At 41.8% G+C, this 23045-nt stretch overlaps 3 protein-coding genes across 6 annotated transcripts in view; all 3 read right to left on the bottom strand.

Moving 5' to 3' along the window:
* Positions 1–23045, bottom strand: part of LOC127779883 (very-long-chain (3R)-3-hydroxyacyl-CoA dehydratase PASTICCINO 2A-like) — a 30533-nt gene that overhangs the window by 868 nt on the left and 6620 nt on the right. For 2 of the 4 annotated variants that reach the window (XM_052306824.1, XM_052306815.1), the window contains exons 3-6: positions 5936–6047; positions 5756–5774; positions 4951–5039; positions 4535–4588 (exon numbers count right to left, since the gene is read on the bottom strand). In XM_052306824.1, coding sequence (XP_052162784.1) covers positions 4535–4588; positions 4951–5039; positions 5756–5774; positions 5936–6047 — 274 coding nt within the window. Of the gene's footprint in view, positions 4039–4534; positions 4589–4950; positions 5040–5755; positions 5775–5935; positions 6048–7117; positions 7304–23045 lie in introns of those variants that run through there. The other 2 variants (XM_052306845.1, XM_052306807.1) reach the window with 2 other exon arrangements.
* LOC127779921 (very-long-chain (3R)-3-hydroxyacyl-CoA dehydratase PASTICCINO 2A-like) lies at positions 11908–18772 on the bottom strand. The gene is made up of 10 exons (XM_052306856.1): positions 17380–18772; positions 17170–17234; positions 16923–17034; positions 16751–16769; positions 14354–14442; positions 13938–13991; positions 13641–13711; positions 13443–13524; positions 13252–13348; positions 11908–13093 (listed from the first exon to the last, which is right to left on the bottom strand). The coding sequence occupies exons 1-10, from the start codon at positions 17395–17397 to the stop codon at positions 13023–13025; spliced, it is 678 nt and encodes a 225-aa protein (XP_052162816.1). The 5' UTR covers positions 17398–18772; the 3' UTR covers positions 11908–13022.
* Positions 19592–22887, bottom strand: LOC127779930 (very-long-chain (3R)-3-hydroxyacyl-CoA dehydratase PASTICCINO 2A-like). Its single transcript, XM_052306867.1, has 9 exons — positions 22717–22887; positions 22341–22452; positions 22203–22221; positions 21416–21504; positions 20852–20905; positions 20542–20612; positions 20337–20418; positions 20148–20244; positions 19592–20019 (listed from the first exon to the last, which is right to left on the bottom strand). Exons 1-9 carry the CDS (start codon positions 22785–22787, stop codon positions 19949–19951), a joined length of 666 nt encoding a protein of 221 aa, XP_052162827.1. The 5' UTR covers positions 22788–22887; the 3' UTR covers positions 19592–19948.

The following is a 23045-nucleotide window of genomic DNA, read 5'->3' as shown; positions in this document are numbered from 1 at the left end:
GGAATTAATAATTCACTCCACTCTCCGAAGTGAAGAAAATTTCATAATATTTGTTCAACTAAGCTCAACACAGGAACTTTCAAAGATTTTTTTGGGAATACGCAAGGAGCACATTTTTTCCATTAAGAGAAATAAAGGTTATTTATAATGAAAAGAAGAGCAGCAGGGGACTGAAACAGGACTCAAAGTACAAATTCAAAGGTTTATCTCTCGCGGTCTGTTTTGGCTACCGAAGTCCCTTCTGAGGATCAGAGCAGGGATGGCTGAATTCGCTTGGCGCCAGAGTGCCGTCTCTGCCACCATTCCCTTCACGATGTCCACCCAGGTCCTTTGTTGCTGATTGAAAACCCGGCCTTTGCATTCTTTCCAAATCGTCCATGCCACTAGCGTGACCACCGTGTCAAAACCCCGACGCAATGGCTCTCGAATGGTCATTCGGCTGCTGCATAGCCATTGGTGAAATGAGAGTTCATTTACTGACAGACACTCAGGATGTCCAATTGCCCTCAACGTCCACCACCATAGCTGCCTGGACTCCGGACAACCAACAAGGATGTGATCAATGCTTTCATCTTGCTGATCACAGAGGACGCATCTATCAGGATGTGGCAAGCCACGGCGACGCAACCAGTCAGCTGTCCAACACCTGTTTAAGGCGACCAACCAAAGAAAGAAGCGACATCTAGGTGACGCTAGTGACTTCCAAATCAGCGTTGATTGGAATGGAACCCGACCCAGAAATAAAGCTCTGTGTGCCGATTTGGAGGAGTATTGACCTGAGTATTGCACAGGGCAGCTCCGGCTGTATCTCTGCGATTTGGTCATCTGTGCATTGGATTGGCATCGCGGAACATTTAGCGAAATTCGTTTGAAGCCCCAATGATTCTCCAAAAATGTTCAGGATTTCTGTGGTCGCTGCTATCTCGCTGCCAGCTGGCTTGATGAAGATGACCACATCGTCAGCATAGAGTGAAATTCAATGAGGAATGCCGAGATCCGGCATCAGGCCAGCTCGCTCGAACGTTGGAACAGCAGGGTCAAAAAATCCATCCAAGGATGAATATCATCGGCGAGATCGGATCACCCTGTCATACTCCACGTCTGTGCTGCACCTTATCTCCAGGGATGCCATTAATTAGAACTCTCGTTGTTGCAGTTCTAAACAGCAAAGCGACCCAGGATCTCCATCGATCACCGAAACCTTTGTGCTCAAGGGCTTCCATGATGAATTGCCACGAGATTGAGTCAAATGCCTGTGCAATGTCCAGCTTAAGAAGAAGCACCGACTGTTTTCTCTGATGAAGCTTCTTTGCAGATTGGCGAACAAGCATGAAATTGTCATGGATGCACCGTTTTTTGATGAACGAGCTCTGGTTCTGCGCGACCAAGGAGTTCAGAATGGGGGCTAGCCGGCGGGAGAGGATCTTCGTAAATAGTTTCGCAAAGCTATGCACCAGACTGATGGGGTGAAAATCCTTCAATTTCCTGGCGTCTTGTGTTTTAGGCAACAACGTGAGGAGAGCCGTGTTCACCTTTCCAAAACTGGACCCGTCCATGCGATGGAGCTGCTGCAACGCTGCCATAACATCCTCGCAGATGATCAACTAGCAGGTTTGGTAGAATTGTCCTGTGAAACCATCCGGCCCCGGCGCTTTGTCACGCGATGTATCTTTTACAACAGCCCACACTTCCTCATCTGAGAACGGGGCTTCCAACTGGGGTAGAGGTTTCCCCCTCTCGACTAGAAAATCAAGGATGAGAGCAAAGGATCTTGAAGGAGAGGAGTCGAGCAAATGCAAGAAGTAGTTGTGCACCAGCACGGCCTTCTCGTCAGGTGAGGTTGCTACCTGACCGTTGTGTTCTAGTTGTTGGATGAAGTTGCGCCGTCGATGGGACGTCGCATGCTGGTGAAAGAAGCGTGTACAAGTCGGCATCACCTTCCTGCAACCACGAAATCCGAGAGTGCTGACGGGCCATCGTTCGCTCCAAGGAGGCCAGCGCAAGGTATTTCAACTTTAAGCTCTTGTGCAAGTATCTCTCCGAAGGGGACAGGGCAAACATTCCTCTACTCTGTCAAATCTGCCAATCAGTTCTCTTGCCATTTCCATTTGCAATTTCACATTTCTGACCTTTTTGTCGCTCCAACTCCTTAGTTTTTTTGCCGTTGTTCTCAGCTTGCTGTCAAGCCTGCTGATCGGGTCGGCAATGTGGCAAGGCAATGACCATGCATCTTGTATAACCTCATGGAATCCTTCAAGCGTGCACCAAAAGCTCTCAAAGTGGAACCAACCTCCTCTAGGGTGCGAAAGGGAAGGTGGATAGAAAAAGCGGGCAATGATCCAAGACCGTGGATGGGAGAGCTTTAAGGAAGCATTGGGGAAATACATCCTCCTAGTCGGTTGTGTAGAACACCCTGTCAAGGCGTTCCAGTGTTGGGTTCAACCAACCATTCGACCAGGTGAAGGAGCGACCATTCGGGTGAAGTTCATGGAGAGATAGATCATTGATGGCCCTGCGAAAATGACCCATCAAACGCCTGTTTAAGTTTGCATTGCTCTTGTCCTGATCTTGGTAAATCAGGCTAAAGTCTCCGACCACCACCCACGGTCCCGAATGGCTGCTTCGGATTGATAGTAACTCTAGTAGGAACCGCAGTTTGTCGGCCTCGAGTTGCGGACCATAGACGACCGTAATCCAGTGCGAGCTACCATCAATAAAAGAAAGATGTGCAGTAAGGGAGAATTCTCCCATCGTGGGGCTGTCACAACTGACGACCGAGCTGTCCCACGCAAGGAGAACCCCCCTCTAGTCTTGACCGCAGGCAAATAGAGAAAGTCTGATAGATTGGCACTTAGGAATTAATCGTGTGCAGCTAGGGGTACAGAGATAACATCAAGTTTTGTTTCTTGAAGACACACGACCGAACAACGAGCATCTACAATCACCGACCGAACAGCATCCCGGTGTGCGGGGTCGTTTAAACCCATGCACATTCCAGATGAGGAAGTTGAAGTTGAAACTCGTCATGGGACGCGATTGATGCGACCTGACAACGAAGCTCTCAAGCGGCCTGCACCACGGACGCCGGCGCCATCAGCGCGCTAGCTGGCCTGCGGGCCCCGGCAAGCTGATGTCTAAGAGATCCGCGAGGGCATGAAGATGGTCGATACTGTGCTCATTATCAAAGATCTCCGTATACTGCTGGAGTGCATTATTGGTCGGCTGTGGAGGAAGAGGCGGTACATCGTCTGCATCAACCTCAAGCTTTTTGGCCAAAACCACCTGGCACCTTGACATTAATATTGTTGGAGCTCCATGGAGTGCTTGAACCACCTGCCGCTCACTCCGGCGAGGCGTGAAGGGGGTAGCAGGCATGACCGATGCAGGCGGCGTTGGCAGCGGTGGGAGAAGTGGGGCAGGGATCGCCTTCTAATCTTGGTGCGCCTAGAGAAGGTGATCAATGGATCCGGTTGCGGAGAGCCCGGCGGGGTTGGCGTCGCAGCGACTTGATCAGGGGGCGCCTCGGTGGTTGGCACGTGAACACCACCATGCTGGGCCGGCTCCAGTGCGACTTGTCATCCGAGCAGGCCGCCTCCAACCGCTGGCCCAAAGGAAGGAACGACCACTTCGTGCTGGGCTGGTTCAGAGGCCTCAGCCACTTGGTCCAGTAGGGTGTTGGGCTGTCCCGAGCCCAAATCATCCTGGACTGGTGAACTGGGCCTGACTGGGCTAGGCACAACCACTGGAGAAAGGCGATCTGGCCCAGCCCAGACCGCATCTCCCTTGGAAACCTTAGCCTCGACGCCATCCCAGCGCGTAGCCTCATCCCACATCGGGCACGTGCTCCGCCTGCCAGCACAGCTCAAAAGAAGCATCTCGACAGGGGCTAGCTTTGCAGGGGCTTTGCAGCGAATCAGAAGACGGTTGTGATCTGAACAGGGGCCCCACAGAAGAGGCCACCGCATCAACATCGGCGACCGAGTTGAGGGAAGAGACAAGGATTTTGGTGGTGTTTGGATCCGGGACTAAACAAAGTCCCTGTCATGTCGGATGAATTTAGAGTATTAAATATAGACTACTTATAAAACTAATTATATAAATGAGAGGTTATTCGTGTGACAAATTTTTTAAGCCTAATTAATCCATAATTAGCTTATGTTTACTGTAGCATCATATAGGCTAATTATGGATTAATTAGGTTCAATAGATTCATCTCGCGGATTAGTCTAGGGTTATAGAATGAGTTTTTATTAATAGTCTACGTTTAATATTTATAATTAGTGTTCAAACATCCGATGTGATAGGATTAAAAAGTTTTAGTCCCATTTAAACAGGGTCTTTGTCTCCCAAACTCTCTCCTCTGTTGGGGAAGGGACAGCTGCACAGGAGGCAGCTGACGCGACCAGGAATTTTCTTTCAAGAATTTCAACAACTACTGTCATTTCAAGAAGCAGAACTATAATAAAATTGCATCCGAAATTCATGATCTTCCAAGTGAGTAATTTGGTGAAAGGTTTTAGGGAGTAGCATATACCTCAGTGATGCACCAGCATATGATCAAGGAGGTAACAAGGATATGAGAGTGTGTCTGCAAAACATGTGGACAGTGATTCACCGATATTGTTTATAAACAAAACAATCCTCTGATTGATTAGAAGATAAAATACATGGAATAGGAAACTAGGATGCAGAAGAAAAGAGCACTATTTTGTCCTTCTCCATGATGTAATTAATTGCATCAGCTTCATTACTTAAGCAATTTCAGCAGCTTCGGTTTGTCCAATGCCTACTAGAGCCATTATGATCATAAATGAAAGTATGGGATATGCTCTAATAGCTGCAACATTACCTAACATCAATGTTTTGTCATTCTAAGAAGTGGTTTCTAATCCAGAACTTGTTTTTAAGATATAAACCTTCTTATAACTTGGAGTAAGGTCCTGATATTACCTCAGGGAAGCTCCACAAGATGCCCCAGATCATGAACAACCTTCCAGTAACTTGTAGAACAGTAGAAGGCACTGGAGACCTCACCAAACCTTTTTAACAACTCAGATACAGTAATAAGCAATAATTTTTTTGGGGGAAATAATTGAGTCTAACATGACACTTCCTTTCTCTCTTTAGGAAGAAGTTAACAAGACGATTTTCTCAAAACTGAAACTTCTCTTGATTTATTTAAATTCCAGGCTATTGTTGGTATCATAATGATTTCAAGTGAATGAAAAAGAGGCTAGAGGATACATATTACACTGCACAAATGTGAAAGTATAGAATTTTATTGTGCGCATACCCTACGTTGTGCAGATACCAGAAATTACCATCTACCACTATCTAATTCAGTATGAAAAATGTATATACTTTCAGTTTCAGATATGCTGTAGTGTTGATAAATGTATATTCTGAACAGCATATCTTTTGTTGTGCACACACCAGAAATTACCATCTACCACGATCTAATTCAGTATGAAAAACTAAGAAACAATATCAAGGTAACCCTTAGGCCTAATGTGTTTGCATGACTAACAATTTCCACCATGAAGAGCCCCCAGATTCTTATTAGGCTTTTAGGCTCAATCACGTATCATTTTTAATCCCTTCTTTTTGCAGTAAAAGGTTCAAAATGAAATTTAATGTGGTACCCCTTGTCGAAGTTTTTTCATTGACACATTATATATTTTTTCTGCAAAAAAAACAACGTATTGGGAAGAAAATAAGACTTATTTTCTTTATAAAGAGACAAAGGAGATCTCACCTACAATGGAATGAAGAATCTGCACTACCAGCATCACCATCACCAGGGAAACAGCAGAACATAAAAAGTTTAGCACCTCTCAATCTCCATGAGCAATGAAACAAAAAAGTTGTACAACTGCATTCAAATTTACAGTTTTACTACAATAAAGGCAACAAGAGAAAAAAAAAAGAAACAAACCTCCATGATTGCAGCAGTCTGCGCGAACAGCAGATGCTGCTCTACGGCAGCATACACGGCATCATATCCGTTCTTCAGCAATGCCAATATCATGAACCACGACACCTGAACCCTGCATGATCCAAATCAAAGAGCCTTGATCAAAACAACACCCTGTACAATCCAAAAGAATTGGCCAGCAAACAAAGATGTTACTCTCTCCGTTTTATATTTTAAGTTATTTTATCTTTTTTTTTGAGTGAATAGCTAATTTAGTCCCTCAAATTTTACCAAAGGCTTAATTTGATCCTTCACGTTTTATTTTATCCACATAGCTCCTCTAAATATTTGCTTTTGCTTGAAATCATCCTTGGACCCACTTAATATGCCATATGGCTATTTCTAGTCAATATTTCTATTAAAAAAATGTCATTTTTGCCCTTAATTTATATACAACTATATACTAGAAAAAAGAAAGTTAACATGAATAAACAACATTACAGATGGACTTCCCATTATTTCAACATGTGCACATAAAACTTAAGCAATTGCTATCGTATGCACTTGCTAGTACATAATTTATTTTCGTTTTACATAATATACTATGTATTATCTATAAAAAAATCAAGCATGCAATTTTTCTCTTATATATGTGAATGATGAGGGGTATAAGTGTCATTTATGAAGAGAGTTGTTAGTTCAAGGATAAGTTTGAACTAAAATGAAAACTTGAAGGACTAATATGGATAGATTGAAACATCAAAGACTAAATTGAGCCTTAGATAAAACTTGGAGGACCACTTTTTTCTAGTCAAACTTTTTTTTAGATTTGACCAAGTTTATATAAAAATTTAGTAACATCTATTACACTAAATTAGTTTCATTAAATACAACATTGAATATATTTTGATAGTATGTTTGTTTTGTGTTGAAAATGTTACTATATTTTTCTCTAAGTTTGATCGAACTTAAAAATGTTTGACTAAAAAAATTCAAAACTAACGGATGGAGTAGAAGTGAGATCGATATTCATGCATAAGTCAGGCTGTGTTTAGTTCACACCAAAATTGAAAGTTTGGTTGAAATTGGAACGATGTGACGAAAAAGTTAAAAATTTGTATGTGTGGAAAAGTTTTGATGTGATGGAAAAGCTGGAAGTTTGAAAAAAATATTTTGGAACTGAACATGGCGTCAACAAGTTACCATCCGATGAAGACAATCCAGTTGTAGAGAGAGAGGTAGAGCCTCCGCACCCCTGACGCATTCCCTGCCATTGCAGGAAATATGCGAGATGGAAGAAAACGTCGAGATGGCTGATGGCTTTGACAGGGATACTCTACTCCTCCAAGATGTACAAGCATCACACTATAGCAACATCAGAAGCACCAAGATACAAGTCTGAGCATCTTACCGGTTGGGGATTATGTATTTATGGGGCTATGTGATTTGATTAATAACCACATAATTTAGATCAAATCAGATTAGCAGCGGACAGTTGGCAGTTAATGCTAGTACAACTGCCAGCTACCCCGCCAATTTCGTCCATGTTGATCAAAACATTTGGGGTGTGTTTGGATAATAGGAAATGTGGGGTGCGATTAAGATTGGTAAATGAATGAAGGGTTAGGATTAAATGGAAGAGGGAGGATGAATGATTAAGATTTAAATATGTCTTTTAGTAGGTGGAAAATGATTTCCCTATCCCATTAGCCAAACAGGACCTTCGTCACAACAAACAAGGACGGAACATAAGAAATACTAGTTGGCACCCCGCGCCTTACCGTGGGATTTGCTAGTTTTGTCATGGAATAAAATCAATGTTTTAAATGATTAGATGCATCTATGTGTGTATACAAAATAGATTATAATGCGCGAAAGGGCCTCTAGCCTAGTGGCTACAAGAGCCTCAGTAGCACATGAGGTCCTGGGTTCGACTCCCCATGGGAGCGAATTTTCCAGGGAGTCGAATTTTCCAGGATTTAACGACGTTGTGCTTTCAGTGGTAGACGACGTACCACAGCGAGAGGATTTGCTGGTAGGCGAGGCGCCTGTGGTGACTTCGTCAATCTCTCCAGGATTTGCTGGTAGGCGACGTACCACAGCGAGAGGATTTGCTGGTAGGCGAGACGCCTGTGGTGACTTCGTCAATCTCTCCAGGATTTGTTGGTAGGCGACGTACCCGTCGACAACGAGGCGCCTGTGGTGACTTCGTCAATCTCTCCAGGATTTGCTGGCCCAGTCTTCGAAGATGCGAGGCGCCTGTGGTGACGTCAATCTCTCCAGGATTTGCTGGTAGGCGACGTACCCGTCGACAGCGAGGCGCCTGAGGTGACTTCGTCAATCTCTCCAGGATTTGTCGGCCCAGTCTTCGAAGATGCGAGGCGCCTATGGTGACGCCTATGGTGACGTCAATCTCTCCAGGATTTACCGGCCCAGTCTTCGAAGATGCGAGGCGCCTGTGGTGACTTCGTCAATCTCTCTAGGATTTGCCAGCCCAGTCTTCGTTGCAGTCATTTCGAAGATGCTCATAGGGGTAAGGTTTGCGTGCGTGTGTGTGTTCATAGGGGTGAGTGCACGGTCTTCGAAGATGCTCGGCCCAGTTTTTGAAGATGCTCATAGGGGTAGGGTTTGCGTGCTTGTGTGTGTTCATAGGGGTGAGTGCGCGTGCGTTGTGAGTGTCTACGTTGTACTGTGTAATTCTAAAGAAAAAGATTATAATGTGGCTTTTTATATAGCTTCTGTTATAACGATACAATTCATGTTTTATTTTTTGAAACGTCATTGTGTATTGTTATGATATATGAAAGTTATTTTCATGTACAATCTGGATATCGTCACAATAAGGTTGTGTAGCACTTATCTGCTTCATCTCAAGCATGTTTCAAAAATGAGTTTGGATTAATGATATCTAATTATTGCATGTTATCCAATTGTTTATAACAAAACAAAGCTCACATCTTATATAATAATTGGAGTTGTATTTTTTAAAAAAGAGTAATATTATCTTTGAGGATTTGGATGTGCACACTGGATAACAATGTCACGCGTGATTATGAGCTAAAGGGAGGTGAATGGATGAATAATCAATGATTAAATTAGATGGATGAGTAGCTAGCTTCTTGATCCAACGGTTGATAACTCTATACTAATGCGATCCAATGGCTTAAAATTATTGATGATGTGGTTTCTTGCATGTCTTTATTTATAGGAGTAAATACCAACTATATATAGAAAGATAGGATTCAGCTGTTGTTTCTCATTGTGCCTTTTCTTTTCTCATTTTCATTTTCACCAGTGTAAATGTAAGCCATATTATACTCATAACTAGGTGGCAGGAAAAGTTCGTTAACAAGCTTGATTCAAAGGTCATGTTCTTTCTTTCTGACGTAAGAAGGTGCTCTACTTTATAGCCATTTCATTTATAGAAATGAGGTGGTACAAAGTTAAAAAAGAAAAAGAAAAAATATAAAAGAGGAGAAAATAAATTACAAAAATTACAAGTGGCATTTACATATTAAGGATCTAATTGTAGGAGTTGACACCAAGACTCAATCTTAGACTTGGTAATTCCTTTAGCTCGATGAGTCCATAGTTCGAGGGAGCTCTGGATTTGCTGCAGCAAGAGGTGTAGCGAAGTGTGAAGCTTGTCGAAAACCCTGCTGTTGCGTGCTTTCCATAAGGTGTATGCACAAACCGCGAACCAGACTGGTCCAATACCGTGAGTTGACAAGTTTACCTGGTTTGCCTTGATTATTTCTTTCCATAAGGTGTATATAAGGTCATGTTCTTTTAATCAGTCCTCGGAAAAGAAGTTCCTTTACTATATTCTCAAGAACAGATAAAAACATGTATAGATATGTTCGAAAAGGAAAAAGTATAAAGAAGCAGCTCAATAGCATGTATGAATCGAGGTCCAGTTAACATCAACGACCATCGTAAGTGATAACATACATAGACATGTACTACTTCTGAAGAACAGTTCACATTAACAACTCCCCAACATCGAACTGCTAATACTGTTTATCTAATTCATGTGTTAAGTGTTAAAAAATGGCTTCAACTTAGACCCCGTTTGGTAGGACTCCAAACTCCAACTCTCAAGTCTAAACTCCAAATCCAATTAGAGCTAGCTCCTATAGGAGCTGAAATGGAATAGAAAGTGTTTGGCTATATTGCTTAGCTCCACTCCACCACATCCCTTGTTGTCATTTTACCGAACACCTGGTAGGCGTCGCAGCTGCTGCTCAGCCCATGCTCCACCGATGCCGCCGCCTGTCCCACCGTCGGCGGTCTGCTCGCCGGCCGCCGCTGCCGCCGCCACAGCACGCGCGCCGGCCGCGCGCCGCCGACCCTGCTCCACCGCTCGCGCGCAGCCGCCGCCGCCGCTGCTCAGCCCGCGCCCCGTCGCCGCCGCCGCTGCTTGAGGCCGATGCGTCGCCGCCCGCCCCGCAGCCAGCCGCCGCCACTGCCACCGCACGCGCGCTGCCGCCGCGCCACCGCCGCTCGCGCGCTTGCCGCCGCCGCCGCCGCCGCCAGCGGCCCTCGCCGCCGCGCCACCCACCCGCCGCTGCCGACGCCGACGCCGACGCCGCCGCCGCCGGCCTCGACCGAGGAAGGAGGATGAGGAGAGAGAACGGGAGGAAATGGGGTAGGAACTGGAAGGGGTAGTTTAATGGCATTTTGGTGTAAATACACTGAAATTTTAAAGGGTAGTGGGTCTTTTGGGGTGGAGTAGAGTTGTAGAGCAGCAAAAATCCAGCTCCACCCTCATAGTATAATTTTGTGGAGCAGCTCTGCCAACTCCGCTCCTAAGAATAGATAATCTGGACTGTTTGGCACAGCTCCGGCTCCAAGTAAGTTGGAGTTGGGAGCTGGAGCTAGAGCTTGGCTCTAATTATGGAAAACATGTGTGTTTCTCTCCTTCAAAACTATCTAGCAGACAAACAACACCAGAGTGTCGAAAGCGCCCTTGTAGCTGGTCCGAAGTCCTTGCCGCGTTTCAGCCGGCGGTTGGAAGCCAATTCCAGCCCAACCCTTGATCATAAGGCAGGAAACAAAAAGATGCTCACAGTCCTCATCGCTGCTCATGCAAAGTGAGCAAACTCGCTGGTGCAACCATCCGCTTACTCAGGTTGTCAGCCGTCAGACAACGGCCTTTCTCTGCCAACTACATAAAAAACTTTACTTTGACGGCGCTCTCGTATGCCAAATAAGTTTGCCACAACACGCCAAAATGAGCTTAGCTTTAACGTGAACCAATTGAGGCTTTAACAGTTGACTAGAATCCCAGATTCCTCAGCCAATTGATGTACACGCATCAGAAGCTCTTAAATACTATCAGCATCTTGGTAGTGACTAGCTCGGATCGGGATTGGAGTCAAGTTAGTCACTGTCCAAATTGATTTGGCATTGCAGTGGAGATAGAATTCAACATCTTGGTAGTGACTTGCTCGGATTGGGATTGTAGCAATCAATTTGTAGCCACAGTTCAAATTGATTTGGCATTCAGTGGAGATTTAACTGGACAGATGGTTGAGCAGCGCACAGTTGAACTTATTGCCACAGCAACTGCTCGCCAAACTGCCGATATGATTCATGTGAATATGTGATCAGAAAATTGATTTGGCATTGCAGTGGAGATAGATTTCAACATCTTGGTAATGACTTGCTCGGATTGGGATTGTAGCAATCAATTTGTAGCCACAGTTCAAATTGATTTGGCATTCAATGGAGATTGAACTGGACAGATGGTTGAGCAGCGCACGGTTGAACTTAGGCCCTGTATAGTTCCAAAGTTTTTTTTTCTAAACTTCCAACTTTTCCATCACATCAAAACTTTTCTACACACACAAACTTCTAACTTTTCCGTCACATGACACATCGTCCAATTTCAATTAAACTTTCAATTTCAGTGTGAACAAACACAGCCTATTCCCACTGCAACTGCTCGCCAAACTGCCGATATGATTCATGTGAATATGTGATCAGGAAATTTCATTGCAACAGCGAAAAGATAGCACGTGATTACAAGTATACAACTTCTCTTTCTCATTCAGCTTCGTTTTTTCCCTGTTCTTCTTCACCTGTACATGGAGTACAATTTTTTGGCATCATCTAAGCATCATTTTTCGGCATCGATATGGAGTACAATTTTTTTCTTCAGATAGGAAAAATGCTTATGTTTGGTACAACACACCATTAGCAAGTCATTCTTTTTTTTACCAAGGGAAAAGATAATCCGTGTATTTTAGCATTTCCATTCTAGTAGTAACCTTTACTTCTTTATTCAGGAAATGGTAGCAACCTGAGCCGTAGCTTCGATAAGAAATCAGATTCCATAGCTCTTGAGTAGTTATGTGGTTTTTGCCTTTGACAAGGCCTTCTTCTGCTGCGCGATCATATCATATGGTGAAACAAGTATGGAACCACTGCATTCACGAAATGAAACAGCAAGGCAGTGTGCCATCAATTCCTAGTTTGACAACAACCAACTACTTCGTCCGTTTCATATTATAAGACTTTCTAGTATTGCCTATATTCATATATATATATATATATATATCAATAAATCTAGACATATATGTGTGTTTAGATTCATTAACATCTATGTGAATGTGGGCAATGCTAGAAAGTCTTATAACCTGAAATAGAGGTAGTGTTTCTTTGACAATCTGTAAAGGCTTAAACATTTCAGCATTTGGATGATCCACGATATCAGTGTGACAATGTCAGATGCAATTGGCTCCTTTCACTGATCCACCCCTACTTTCATGAAATAATATCCAGAAACAGTTACAGGGAACCAATATGAATCAAATGGTGATAGCAACCTTCTTCATCCTTGAAAAGCAGAAAATCTACACATCATTTTTTGGCATCGATATGGAGTGCAATTTTATTTACATATGGAAAAGCCAAAGTTTGGAACAACACACCATTAGCAAATCATGAAAATGGTACTCATGTCCATTTTTATTTACCAAGGGAAAAGATAGTCTGTGTATTTCGGCATTTCCATTCTAATACATTTTTACTTCTTTGTTCAAGAAACGGTAGCAACCTGAGCTGTAGCTGCGAGCAGAAACCAGATTAGATAGCTCTTGAGTAGTTATGTGGTTTTTGATTTTGCCAAGGCCTTCTTCCGCTGGACAATCAAATAGTGGAACAAGTGCAGGTATACTGCACTCATCCAAATGAAACAACAAGGCACTGACAGTGAGTTAGCAAATCCTACTTGATTTCCTTTCAGAAAATCCTACAGCTACCTTTTCTTTAAGAAAAACTACTAGGTTATATAATCAATTACTAAATGAAGTATAATTGAAGGGAAATACTACCTGGGGCATACAAAACCATGAAAAAGACAGAGGCATAGAAGTATTTGATGGAGAAATTCCATTTGTTGGGCATCCTAAGGCAGTATTTCTCAGATGCCTGATATTGCTCATCCAAAAGAAAATAGTTTCTAAACAAGATTGTTATCAAATGGAGGCGGAGCTCTTCCTTTCTACTAAGTTATTCAAATTACCTTCATGAAAGGAACAACAATGTAGACTAGGCCAACCTCACTAACCATACCAACAGGAAAGCATACTATGAAGGTGCTGTACCTGCAAAGAAATCAGTATGAAAATAATAAGTACTTATTTTTAAGAGAATTCACAGATAATGAGTTTCATTTGAAGTTTGCGCTACATATTATGATCTGTTTACAGCTAGAACCAACCTAAGCCATAAGAGCCAGGAAGGTGTAAATCCAAATGACTCCTTCATGCCATAGAAAGAATATCTGGTAACCTGCAAGGAATAAGTTTTTTTTTTCTACAAAGTCATGCTCTGTAGTGAAGAAAATTTCATAATCTTTGTTCAGCTAAGCTCAAAACAGGAACTTTCAAAGCTTGGCATTTTCTTTCAGGAAAACAACTACTATCATTTCAAGAAGCAGAATTATAATAAAATTGCATCCAAAATTCATGGTCTTCCAAGTGAGTAATTTGGTCAAAAGTTTTAGGGAGTAACATACCTCAGTGATGCACCAGCTTATGAGCAAGGAGGTAACAAAAATATGAGTGTGTATCTGCAAAACATGTGGACAGTGATTCACCCATATTGTTTATAAACAAAACAATTACTTGATGAGAAGTTAAAATACAGGAAATAGGAAACTAGGATGCTGCGGAAGGAAAGGACACTATTTTATCCTTCTCCACAATGTGATTGCATCAGCTTCATTACTTATGCAATTTCTGCCGCTTTGGTTTGACCAATGCCTACTCAGAGTCATTACGATTATAAATGAAAGTATGGGATATGTTCTAATAGCTGAAACATTACCTAACATATAGTATGTTTTGTCATTTTAAGAAGTGCTTTCTAATCCAGAACTTGTTTTGAAGATAGAAACTATCTAATAACTTGGGAGTAAGGTCCTGATATTACCTCAGGGAAGCTCCGCAAGATGCCCCAGATCATGAACAACCTTCCAGTAATTTGTGGAAGAGTAGAAGACACTGGAGACCTTACCAACCCTTCTCAACAATTAAGGTTACAGTAATAAGAAAATATTATTTTTTTTTGGGGGGGGGGGGGGGGGGAACTAATTGAGTCTAACAGGACACTTCCTTTCTCTCCTTAGGAAGAAGCTAACAAGATGATTTTCTCAACATTGAAACTTCTCTAGATGTATTCAAATTCCAGACTATTGCTACTATCATAATGATTTCAAATGATTGAAAAAGAGGCTAGAGGCTACATATTACACTGCACAAATATGAAAGTTAGAATGTTTAAAATATATATCATTATTTTAATGGAAAATCGTAGAAATATTGTTCAGTTGTCAAAAATCATAGAAATAGAAGCATGACGGTCTTGGGTTGTTTGATAGGGACCTTCTAGGGGAGGCCGACAAGCCCATATCGGACACATGTGGACCGGAAAGTCTGTCAGCCTAACTCCACATAGTCCCATCAACCAGCTACAAAACGACAGGACCCGCCACGCCACCTATCGATCAGCTGCAGACTGACCTGGCCACCACAAAACATATCGGCCAACCGCAGGTCTACATGGCACATGCATGGAGGCCTGTCGTCCACTGGGAAGCCGATTGGTCCACATGAGGGCCTATGCATTTAAACCGTGTATGCAGCTAGTTTCAACTCCCTGAGGCCATCCCCAACCCTCCATGTCATATCGTGTCCATAGCATTAAGGCCCTGTTTAATTCAGCTTAGGATTATTATAATCTGGATTATTAGGAATAAGCTAAAACAAACAGATAGCTTATTATGATAGATTATTACAATCTATAAGCCAGATTACTATAATCTAGTAATCCACTCTAAAGGTGCCTTTTTAATTTATTGGGTGGCTAACAACTAAAAAACAACTTATAATCCAAGGGAACAAACAGCTCGCAGCTTATTCTATGTCGGCTTATTATAATTCAACTTATAGTAATATGGTTCAATAATCTAGATTACAATAATCTTAAGCTGAAACAATCAGGACCTAAATACATTGTCACATAAGCAAAAATCTGATGAGGCAAGAGAGTTAATGAGGAAAGAGGTAAAAAGATGAAGAAACCATTTCTCATGCAAAAAACCATCTCTACACAAGAATCAAGAATGAAAACAAGGGGATAGGTGGATAAAAGGAGAGAGAAGAGCGATGATTGGATGAGAATTTAATTTGAAGACACCATCCATTGGATATATAGTTTCTATACATAGTATCTATATGACATGGTAAGTATGGAAACTACTTAATAGTTTCTGGGTTGGGGATGGCCTGACACATGCTTGAATCAGGTAGGCTAGATACTTCCTCCGTGCCAAAATGTAAGTATTATTGAGGTTGTCACAGGTATAACGAAAGTAGGTGAGAATAATTATAGAAAGTGTGTAATTGGTTGAGAAAAGAAAGTAGATGAAACATAATGGTTGTGATTGGTTGAGATGAGGAGGTAGGTGGGGAAATAGTTTTATTTTGGGACAAGGCATTGTGCAAGAAATAGCTACATTTAGGATGGAGGTAGTAGCATTTTAATCCATGAGTGCATTAAATCCGAGTGTGCTAGCAGACCACTCCACCACGTCACTTTTTTGAATTGGCATAGGGCCTGCATTATTTTTGGAAGGTCGCCTACTCCCGACGAGGGAGTATCAATCAGCTGTGGGACGACGAATCTTTGTTGTTCTTCGGTGGGACGACAAGCTACAATTTCCACCATGCAGAGCCACCAGATTCATGTAAACTATAAAGTGTTTACATGACTTGGATTTCTCACGCCAGCTAAGCCTGTCGGCCTCCCCCAGTTCGACAAGTCACCTATTGAGCAACTGTAATTCTATAGGGTTCTATTTTTGTGACTTCCATCAATCGAGCAATATTTCTGTGATTTTCCTTTAAAATAATATTATTTTTAAATTATGCATGTTTTAATAAAAAAATATGAAAGTCTATATACATTCATCAAAACTACAGCATATCTTTTGTTGTGCACATACCAGTAATTACCATCTACCACGATCTAATTCATTATGAAAAACTAAAAAACAACATCAAGGTAATCCTTAGACCTAAAGTGTTTGCATGATTAACAATTTCCACTCTGAAGAGCCCCCAGATTCTTATTAATCTTTTAGGCTCAATCACATATCATTTTTAATCCCTTCGTTTTGCAGTAAAAAGTCAAAAATGAAATTTAATGTGGTACCCCATGTTGAAGTTTTGTCATCGACATATTATATGTTTTTCTGCAAAAAAAAAAGACAACGTATTGGGAAGAAAATAAGACTTATTTTCTTTATAAAGAGAAAGGATATCTCACCTACAATGGAATGAAGAATCTGCACTACCAGTATCACCATCACCAGGCAAACAGCAAAACAAAAAAAGTTTAGCACCTCTCAATCTCCATGAGCAATGAAACAAAAAAGTTGTACAGCTGCATCCAAATTTACAGTTTTACTACTATAAAGGCAACAAGAGAAAAAACAAACCTCCATGATGGCAGCAGTCTGCGCGAACAGCAGATGCTGCTCTACAGCAGCGTAGACGGCCTCATATCTCTTCTCCAACAATGCCAATATCATGGACCACGACACCTGAACCCTGCAAGATCCAAATCAAAGAGCCTTGATCAAAACAACACCCTGTACAATCCAAGAATTGACCAGCAAACAAAGATGCTGGAAGTGAGATCGATATTCATGCACAACTCAACAAACAGCAGGCAATAGAACTGACCATCTGATGAAGACAATCCAGTTGTAGACAGAGAGGTAGAGCCTCCGCAAGACTGACGCCATCCCCTGCCATTGCAGAGATATGTGAGATGGAGGAAGACATCGAGATTGCTAATGGCTTTGACCAGGATACTCTACTCCACCAATCGATGTACAAGCATCACACTATCACAGCATCAGAAGCACCAAAATACAAGTTTGAGCATCTTACAGCAGCTTCTTCGGGCATGGTTGGGGATTATGGGGCTATGGGATTTGATTAATAACCATATAATTTGGATCAAATAAGATTAGCAGCACACAGTTGGCAGTTAATGCTACTGCAACTGCCAGCTACCCTGCCAATTCCGTCCTTGTGATCAAGACATTTTGTCACAACAAAGAAGGGCAGAACATAATAAATCATCAGCCGTTGTTTCCCATTGTGCCTTTTCTTTTCTCATTTTCATTTTCACCTGTGTAAATGTAAGCCATATTATACTCATAACTAGGTGGCAGGAAAAGTTCGTTATCTGAGAGGCCACAAGCTTGATTCAAAGGTCATGTTTTTTTAATCAGTCTTCAGAAAAGAAGTTCCTTTACTATATTGTCAAGAACAGATAAAACATATATAGATTTGTTCGAAAAGGAAATGGTTGAGCAGCACACAGTTGAACTTATTGCCACTGAAACTGCCTGCCAAACTGCCAATATTATTCATATGAACATGTGATCAGGAAATTTCATTGCAACAGCGAAAAGATAGCACGTGATTACAAGTATACAACTTCTCTTTCTCATTCAGCTTCGTTCTTTTCCTGTTCTTCTTCACCTGTACATGTAAGCCATTTCATAAGTACGCTTTATGCGTGAAAGACATGTATAGATGCCTAAGAGCTAACTCAAACAGCTGAACAGCTTATACTGGATACACATCGATGGCCTGTTAACATCAACACAGTTATCAGTTATGAGAATTAGGAAGAGGAGCACCATCGACAATTTTTCAAGTGATAGGACTGTTCATCCAACACAATTGCCAAATGTCGACAATGAGTTCAACAAACGGGACAGAAGGCCTTCATCCCCAGCCGGAGAAACACGCCGAAAACAACACAGATCAACTAATTTCATGCAGAAATTGATTCACGGAGCCTTCATCTACATGTTCATGCTTGCCCTGTACTGGAATAAATATTTCCCTCTAAAAACCTCCACGAATTTAACTAGATTCAGTAGACGAACCAACTGAAGATTCAGTAGTAAGAACGGTACCCTCTTACCCCACCACATCGGAGCCGCCGCGGCCATCCTCGCCAGTGGCCTGGCCTCCGAATGCGTTTCGAAATCGTCGGCCGGAGACTGCGGGCAAGAGCTCCTCGTCCTCCCGCCACAATCCACTCCGCGCGTCGGTAGCCATGGATGGACTACGGAGCCATTGGCTCGAACAGGAGAGGAGGAGGGGGGGCAGCAGGGCTGCACGAGCGAGAGTCTCTCGCCGGCGCGCCATGGAGGATACGGGCTCGGGAAGCCAGAGACGGAGAAGAGGAGGGGATTGCGACGGCGAGCGGCGGCGGCGGCGGCCGCTGTGGAGGGGCGTCGAGCCTGCCTACCCACGAGGCTGACGTGTGGGCCCCACAGCGCCATGGCCCACCTGTCAGTTAAACCAACAATGGGCTCCACGAGACGTTCGATCACAAATGTGCGGCACAGATACAAAGTTGACTAAACACCAGTTTGGGCTGTGGGCCGCGTGCGACTGGAAGCCCAAGCTCTGGGCCTAAATTCTGTATGGACCAGGAATGCTACTGCCGTATTTGGGCCTAATGCTGACGATAGGTAGGGTAATTAGGTTTCTTTTGTACGGAGTATTTATTATTTTCTTTTTAAAAAGGTGTTCTTTTAAGAAAATTACTTCACCGGGTATTTTGAGTGCACAAATAGAACATGCATGCTACGATGAAAACAAAAATGGCATTGTTTGCATACTCCTTCCATCCTAAAATTGAGCATCACGGTACTAGATTAGACCCATTAACAATAGTTATGTCTAATGTAGTATTATGTTAATATATTTAAAGACGGAGGAAATACTTTATTAGTATTACTTATGAGAGCATAGGGGGCACAATGCTCCAACAGTTTTTCAAACAAAAGATATGCTTCATTGCCCTTATCTGCTATCGACATCAGCCGTACCGTGTTGACCGAAAGTCATTGATTTTTACCAATTTTGGATCGGTTTTCAGTAAACTAGCGAGGAACAGTTTTCACTTTAAAAACGAAAAGGTAAACCCTGTCTATACATTGGAAGGCCATTCTCATTCAACAGCCAACTATGGCTTAACAATCTGCAAAAAAAAAAAAAAGGCTTTACACATTTGAGCAATCGGATGGGTCCATGGATAAGAGTAGGAAGAAATCAAGAATGATCAGACGCAATTGGCTCCTTTCACTGACAGTTACTGCACATCAATGTAAATCAAATGGTGACACTTCTTCTTCATCCTTGAAAAGCCGAACATCTAAGCATCATTTTTCGGCATTGATATAGAGTAGTACACTTTTTTTTTCTCCGGGCCGGGAGTACATATTTTTCCTTCAGATGGGAAAAAAAAAGCTTACGTTTGGTACAAGTACAACACACCATTAGCAAGTCATTCTTTTTTACCAAGGGAAAAGATAATCCGTGTATTTTAGCATTTCCATTCTAGTAGTAACCTTTACTTCTTTATTCAGGAAATGGTAGCAATCTGAGCCGTAGCTTGGATAAGAAATCAGATTCCATAGCTCTTGAGTAGTTATGTGGTTTTTGCCTTTGACAAGGCCTTCTTCCGCTGGGCGATCATATGGTGAAACAAGTATGGAACCACTGCATTCATGAAATGAAACAGCAAGGCAGTTTGCCGTCAAATCCTAGTTTTTTTTTTTAAAAAAAAAGATACTTGATTATATCATCAATTACTAAATGAAGTACAATTGCAGGAAATAAAATACTACCTGGGACATACAAAGCCATGAAAAAGACATTGGCATAGAAGTAGTTGAAGGAGAAATTCCATTTGTTGGGCATCCTAAGGCAGTATTTCTCAGACGCCTGATATCGCTCATGCAAAAGAAAAGAGCATTTGAACAAGATTGTTATCAAATGCAACCGGAGCTCTTCCTTTCTAAGTTATTCAAAGTTACCTTCATGAAAGGAAGAACAGTGTAGGCTAGGCAAATCTCACTAACCACACCAACAGGAAAGCATGCTATGAAGGTGCTGTACCTGCGAAGAAATCAGTACGAAAATAATAAGAATTACTTTTAAGAGAATTCAATGATCAGATAATGAGTTTCATTTGAAGTTTATGCTACATATTAGTATGGTTTGTTTACAACCAGAACCAACCTAAGCCATAAGAGCCAGGAAGGTGTAAATCCAAATGACTCCTTCATGCCATAGAAAGAATATCTGGTAACCTGCAAGGAATCAGCAATTCACTTCATTCTCTGAAGTGAAGAAAATTTCATAATACTTGTTCAACTAAGCTCAACACAGGAACTTCCAAAAGCTTGGGATTTTCTTTCAGGAACTTCAACAACTACTGTCATTTCAAGAAGCAGAATTATTCCTTATCATCTTATAATAAAATTTCATCTGAAACTCATCATCTTCCAAGCGAGTAATTTGGTGAAAAGTTTTAGGGAGTAACATATACCTCAATGATGCACCAGCATATGAGCAAGGAGGTAACAAAAATATAAGACTGTGTCTGCAAAACATATGTGGACAGTGATTCACCGATATTGTTCATAAACAAAACAATTACTTGATTATAGAAGTTAAAATACAGGAAGTAGAAAAGTAGGACGCAGAAGGAAAGAGTACTGTTTTATCCTTTTCCACGATGTAATTGCATCAGCTTTATTACTTATGCCATTTCTGCCGCTTTGGTTTGTCCAATGCTTACTCAGAGGATTATGATCATAAATGAAAGTATGGATATTTCTAATAGCTGCAACATCACCTAACATCTACTTCCCCCTTTTCATATTATAAAACTTTCTAGCATTGCCCACATTCATATAGATATTAATGAATCTAGACATATTGCCCACATTCATATAGATGTTAATGAATCTAGACACATGTGGGCAGTGCTGGAAAGTCTTATAAGCTGAAAAGGTAGTATGTTTTATTATTTTAAGAAGTGCTTTCTAGTCCAGGACTTGTTTTTAAGATAAAAACTATCTAATAACTTGGAGTAAGGTCCTGATATTACCTCAGGGAAGCTCCACAAGATGCCCCAGGTAATGAACAACCTTCCAGTAATTTGTGGGAGAGTAGAAGACACTGGAGACCTCACCAACCCTTTTCAACAATTCAGATTAGAGTGATAAGCAATATTTTTTGGGGTAAATAATTGTGTCTAATAGGACATTTCCTTTCTCTCCTAGGAAGAAGCTAACAATATGATCTTCTCAAAGTTGAGGCTTCTCTTGATTTTATTCAAATTCTAGATTATTGCTTGTATCATAATGATCTCAAATGATTGAAAAGGGGGCTAGAGGTAAGCTGAGCTACATATTATACTGCACAAATGTGAAAGTAGACACATTCACCAAAATTACAGCATATCTTTTATCGTGCACATACCAGAACTTACCATCTACCACGATCTAATTCAGCATGAACAACTAAAACACAACATCAAGGTAGTAAACCTTAGGCCGCCTAACAATGCAGAGCTACCAGATGGTAATTAGCCTTTTAGGCTCAATCAGAAATCCTTTTTAGTCCCTTTCTTTTGTAGTACAATTTTAAAAATAATAATAATAGAATGCGGTAGCCCATGTTGAAGTTTTGTCATCTAGGCATTGAACATATCAGTATGCTCTACAATCCAGATTAAGGGTTGGAAGCCTGTTTCCATAAAGTTTGCACAGGACAGACATACCAAGCAGGAAACTACACTTCTCAGTTGGCAAAGATGACAAAAAACAACATTCAGAGAAGGAAGAAAAAACAAGACTCTTTTCAACGAAGGAAAAGAAAAAAAGATTTCTCACCTACAATGGAATGAAGAATCTGTACCACCAGCAACAACATCATCAGGCAAACAACAGAACACAAAAAAATTTTAGCACACCTCTCAATCTCCAATTCTCCCTGATAAATAAAGGTAAAGAACTAGGAAAAACCAGGACCTCCAAGATGGCAGCAGTCTGCGTGAACAGCAGAGGTCGCTCGATGGCAGCATAGACGGCCTCATGTCCCTTATCCAGCAATGCCAAGATCGTGTAGCACAACACCTGAGCCCTGCATTGATCCAAATCAAATTCAGAACCCCGATAAAAAACAACACCCTGGCTGTCCAGCCCATGAAATGGCCAGCAAACAAAGATGCTAGAGGGCAATGTTTTCGCTCTCGTGGCAGTGTGTTATTGTAGACGCGTGGTGTGGTTGTTTTTCTTTTCTGACTATAGATTTGTATTTTTCTCCTGCTATATCAATATATGAAACTCAAAATAAAAAATCGATATCCATTCAGAAACTCAACAAACAGTAGGCAGTTGAACTGACCATCCGATGAAGGCGACCCAATTGTAGATAGAGAGGTAGAGCCTCCGCACCATTGAACCATCCGCTGCCATTGCAGAGCTGCGAGACGATGGAGGAAGAAGACTTCGAGATGGTGCTTGGCTTTTAACATGACGGATTCATGGCTAATGGCTTTGACCAGTATAATCTCAATATCTCATCCATCCACCAGTCGACGTGCAGTCAAATCGCACTACTACCACACCATCAGGAATTCAGGACATATAAATTTGTGCATGATCTGACCACCCAAAAGAACACACTGAGAACGAAGAGATCTCCAACTAAGATCAACGCAAGATTTGTGTGCA

This window comes from Oryza glaberrima, chromosome 1, assembly GCF_000147395.1.
Source record: "Oryza glaberrima chromosome 1, OglaRS2, whole genome shotgun sequence".
In the NCBI taxonomy this organism is placed as follows: Eukaryota; Viridiplantae; Streptophyta; class Magnoliopsida; order Poales; family Poaceae; genus Oryza; species Oryza glaberrima.
Note: the sequence above shows the minus strand (reverse complement) of the source record. Positions and strands in the feature narration are given on the sequence as shown.

What these genes read in the sequence shown, in the direction of transcription:
- LOC127779921 (XM_052306856.1), bottom strand. An exon ending in TAAGCTGGTGCATCACTGAG is followed by an intron (nt 13,712 to 13,937) that starts GTATGTTACTCC and finishes TATTCCTTGCAG; the next exon opens with GTTACCAGATATTCTTTCTA. An exon ending in CATGGTTTTGTATGCCCCAG is followed by an intron (nt 13,094 to 13,251) that starts GTAGTATTTCCC and finishes GGATGAGTGCAG; the next exon opens with TATACCTGCACTTGTTCCAC.
- LOC127779930 (XM_052306867.1), bottom strand. Translation starts at nt 22,787, where the DNA reads ATGGCAGCGGATGGTTCAATGGTGCGGAGGCTCTACCTCTCTATCTAC. An exon ending in CTGTTCTTCCTTTCATGAAG is followed by an intron (nt 20,245 to 20,336) that starts GTAACTTTGAAT and finishes GAGCGATATCAG; the next exon opens with GCGTCTGAGAAATACTGCCT. An exon ending in CATGGCTTTGTATGTCCCAG is followed by an intron (nt 20,020 to 20,147) that starts GTAGTATTTTAT and finishes TCATGAATGCAG; the next exon opens with TGGTTCCATACTTGTTTCAC.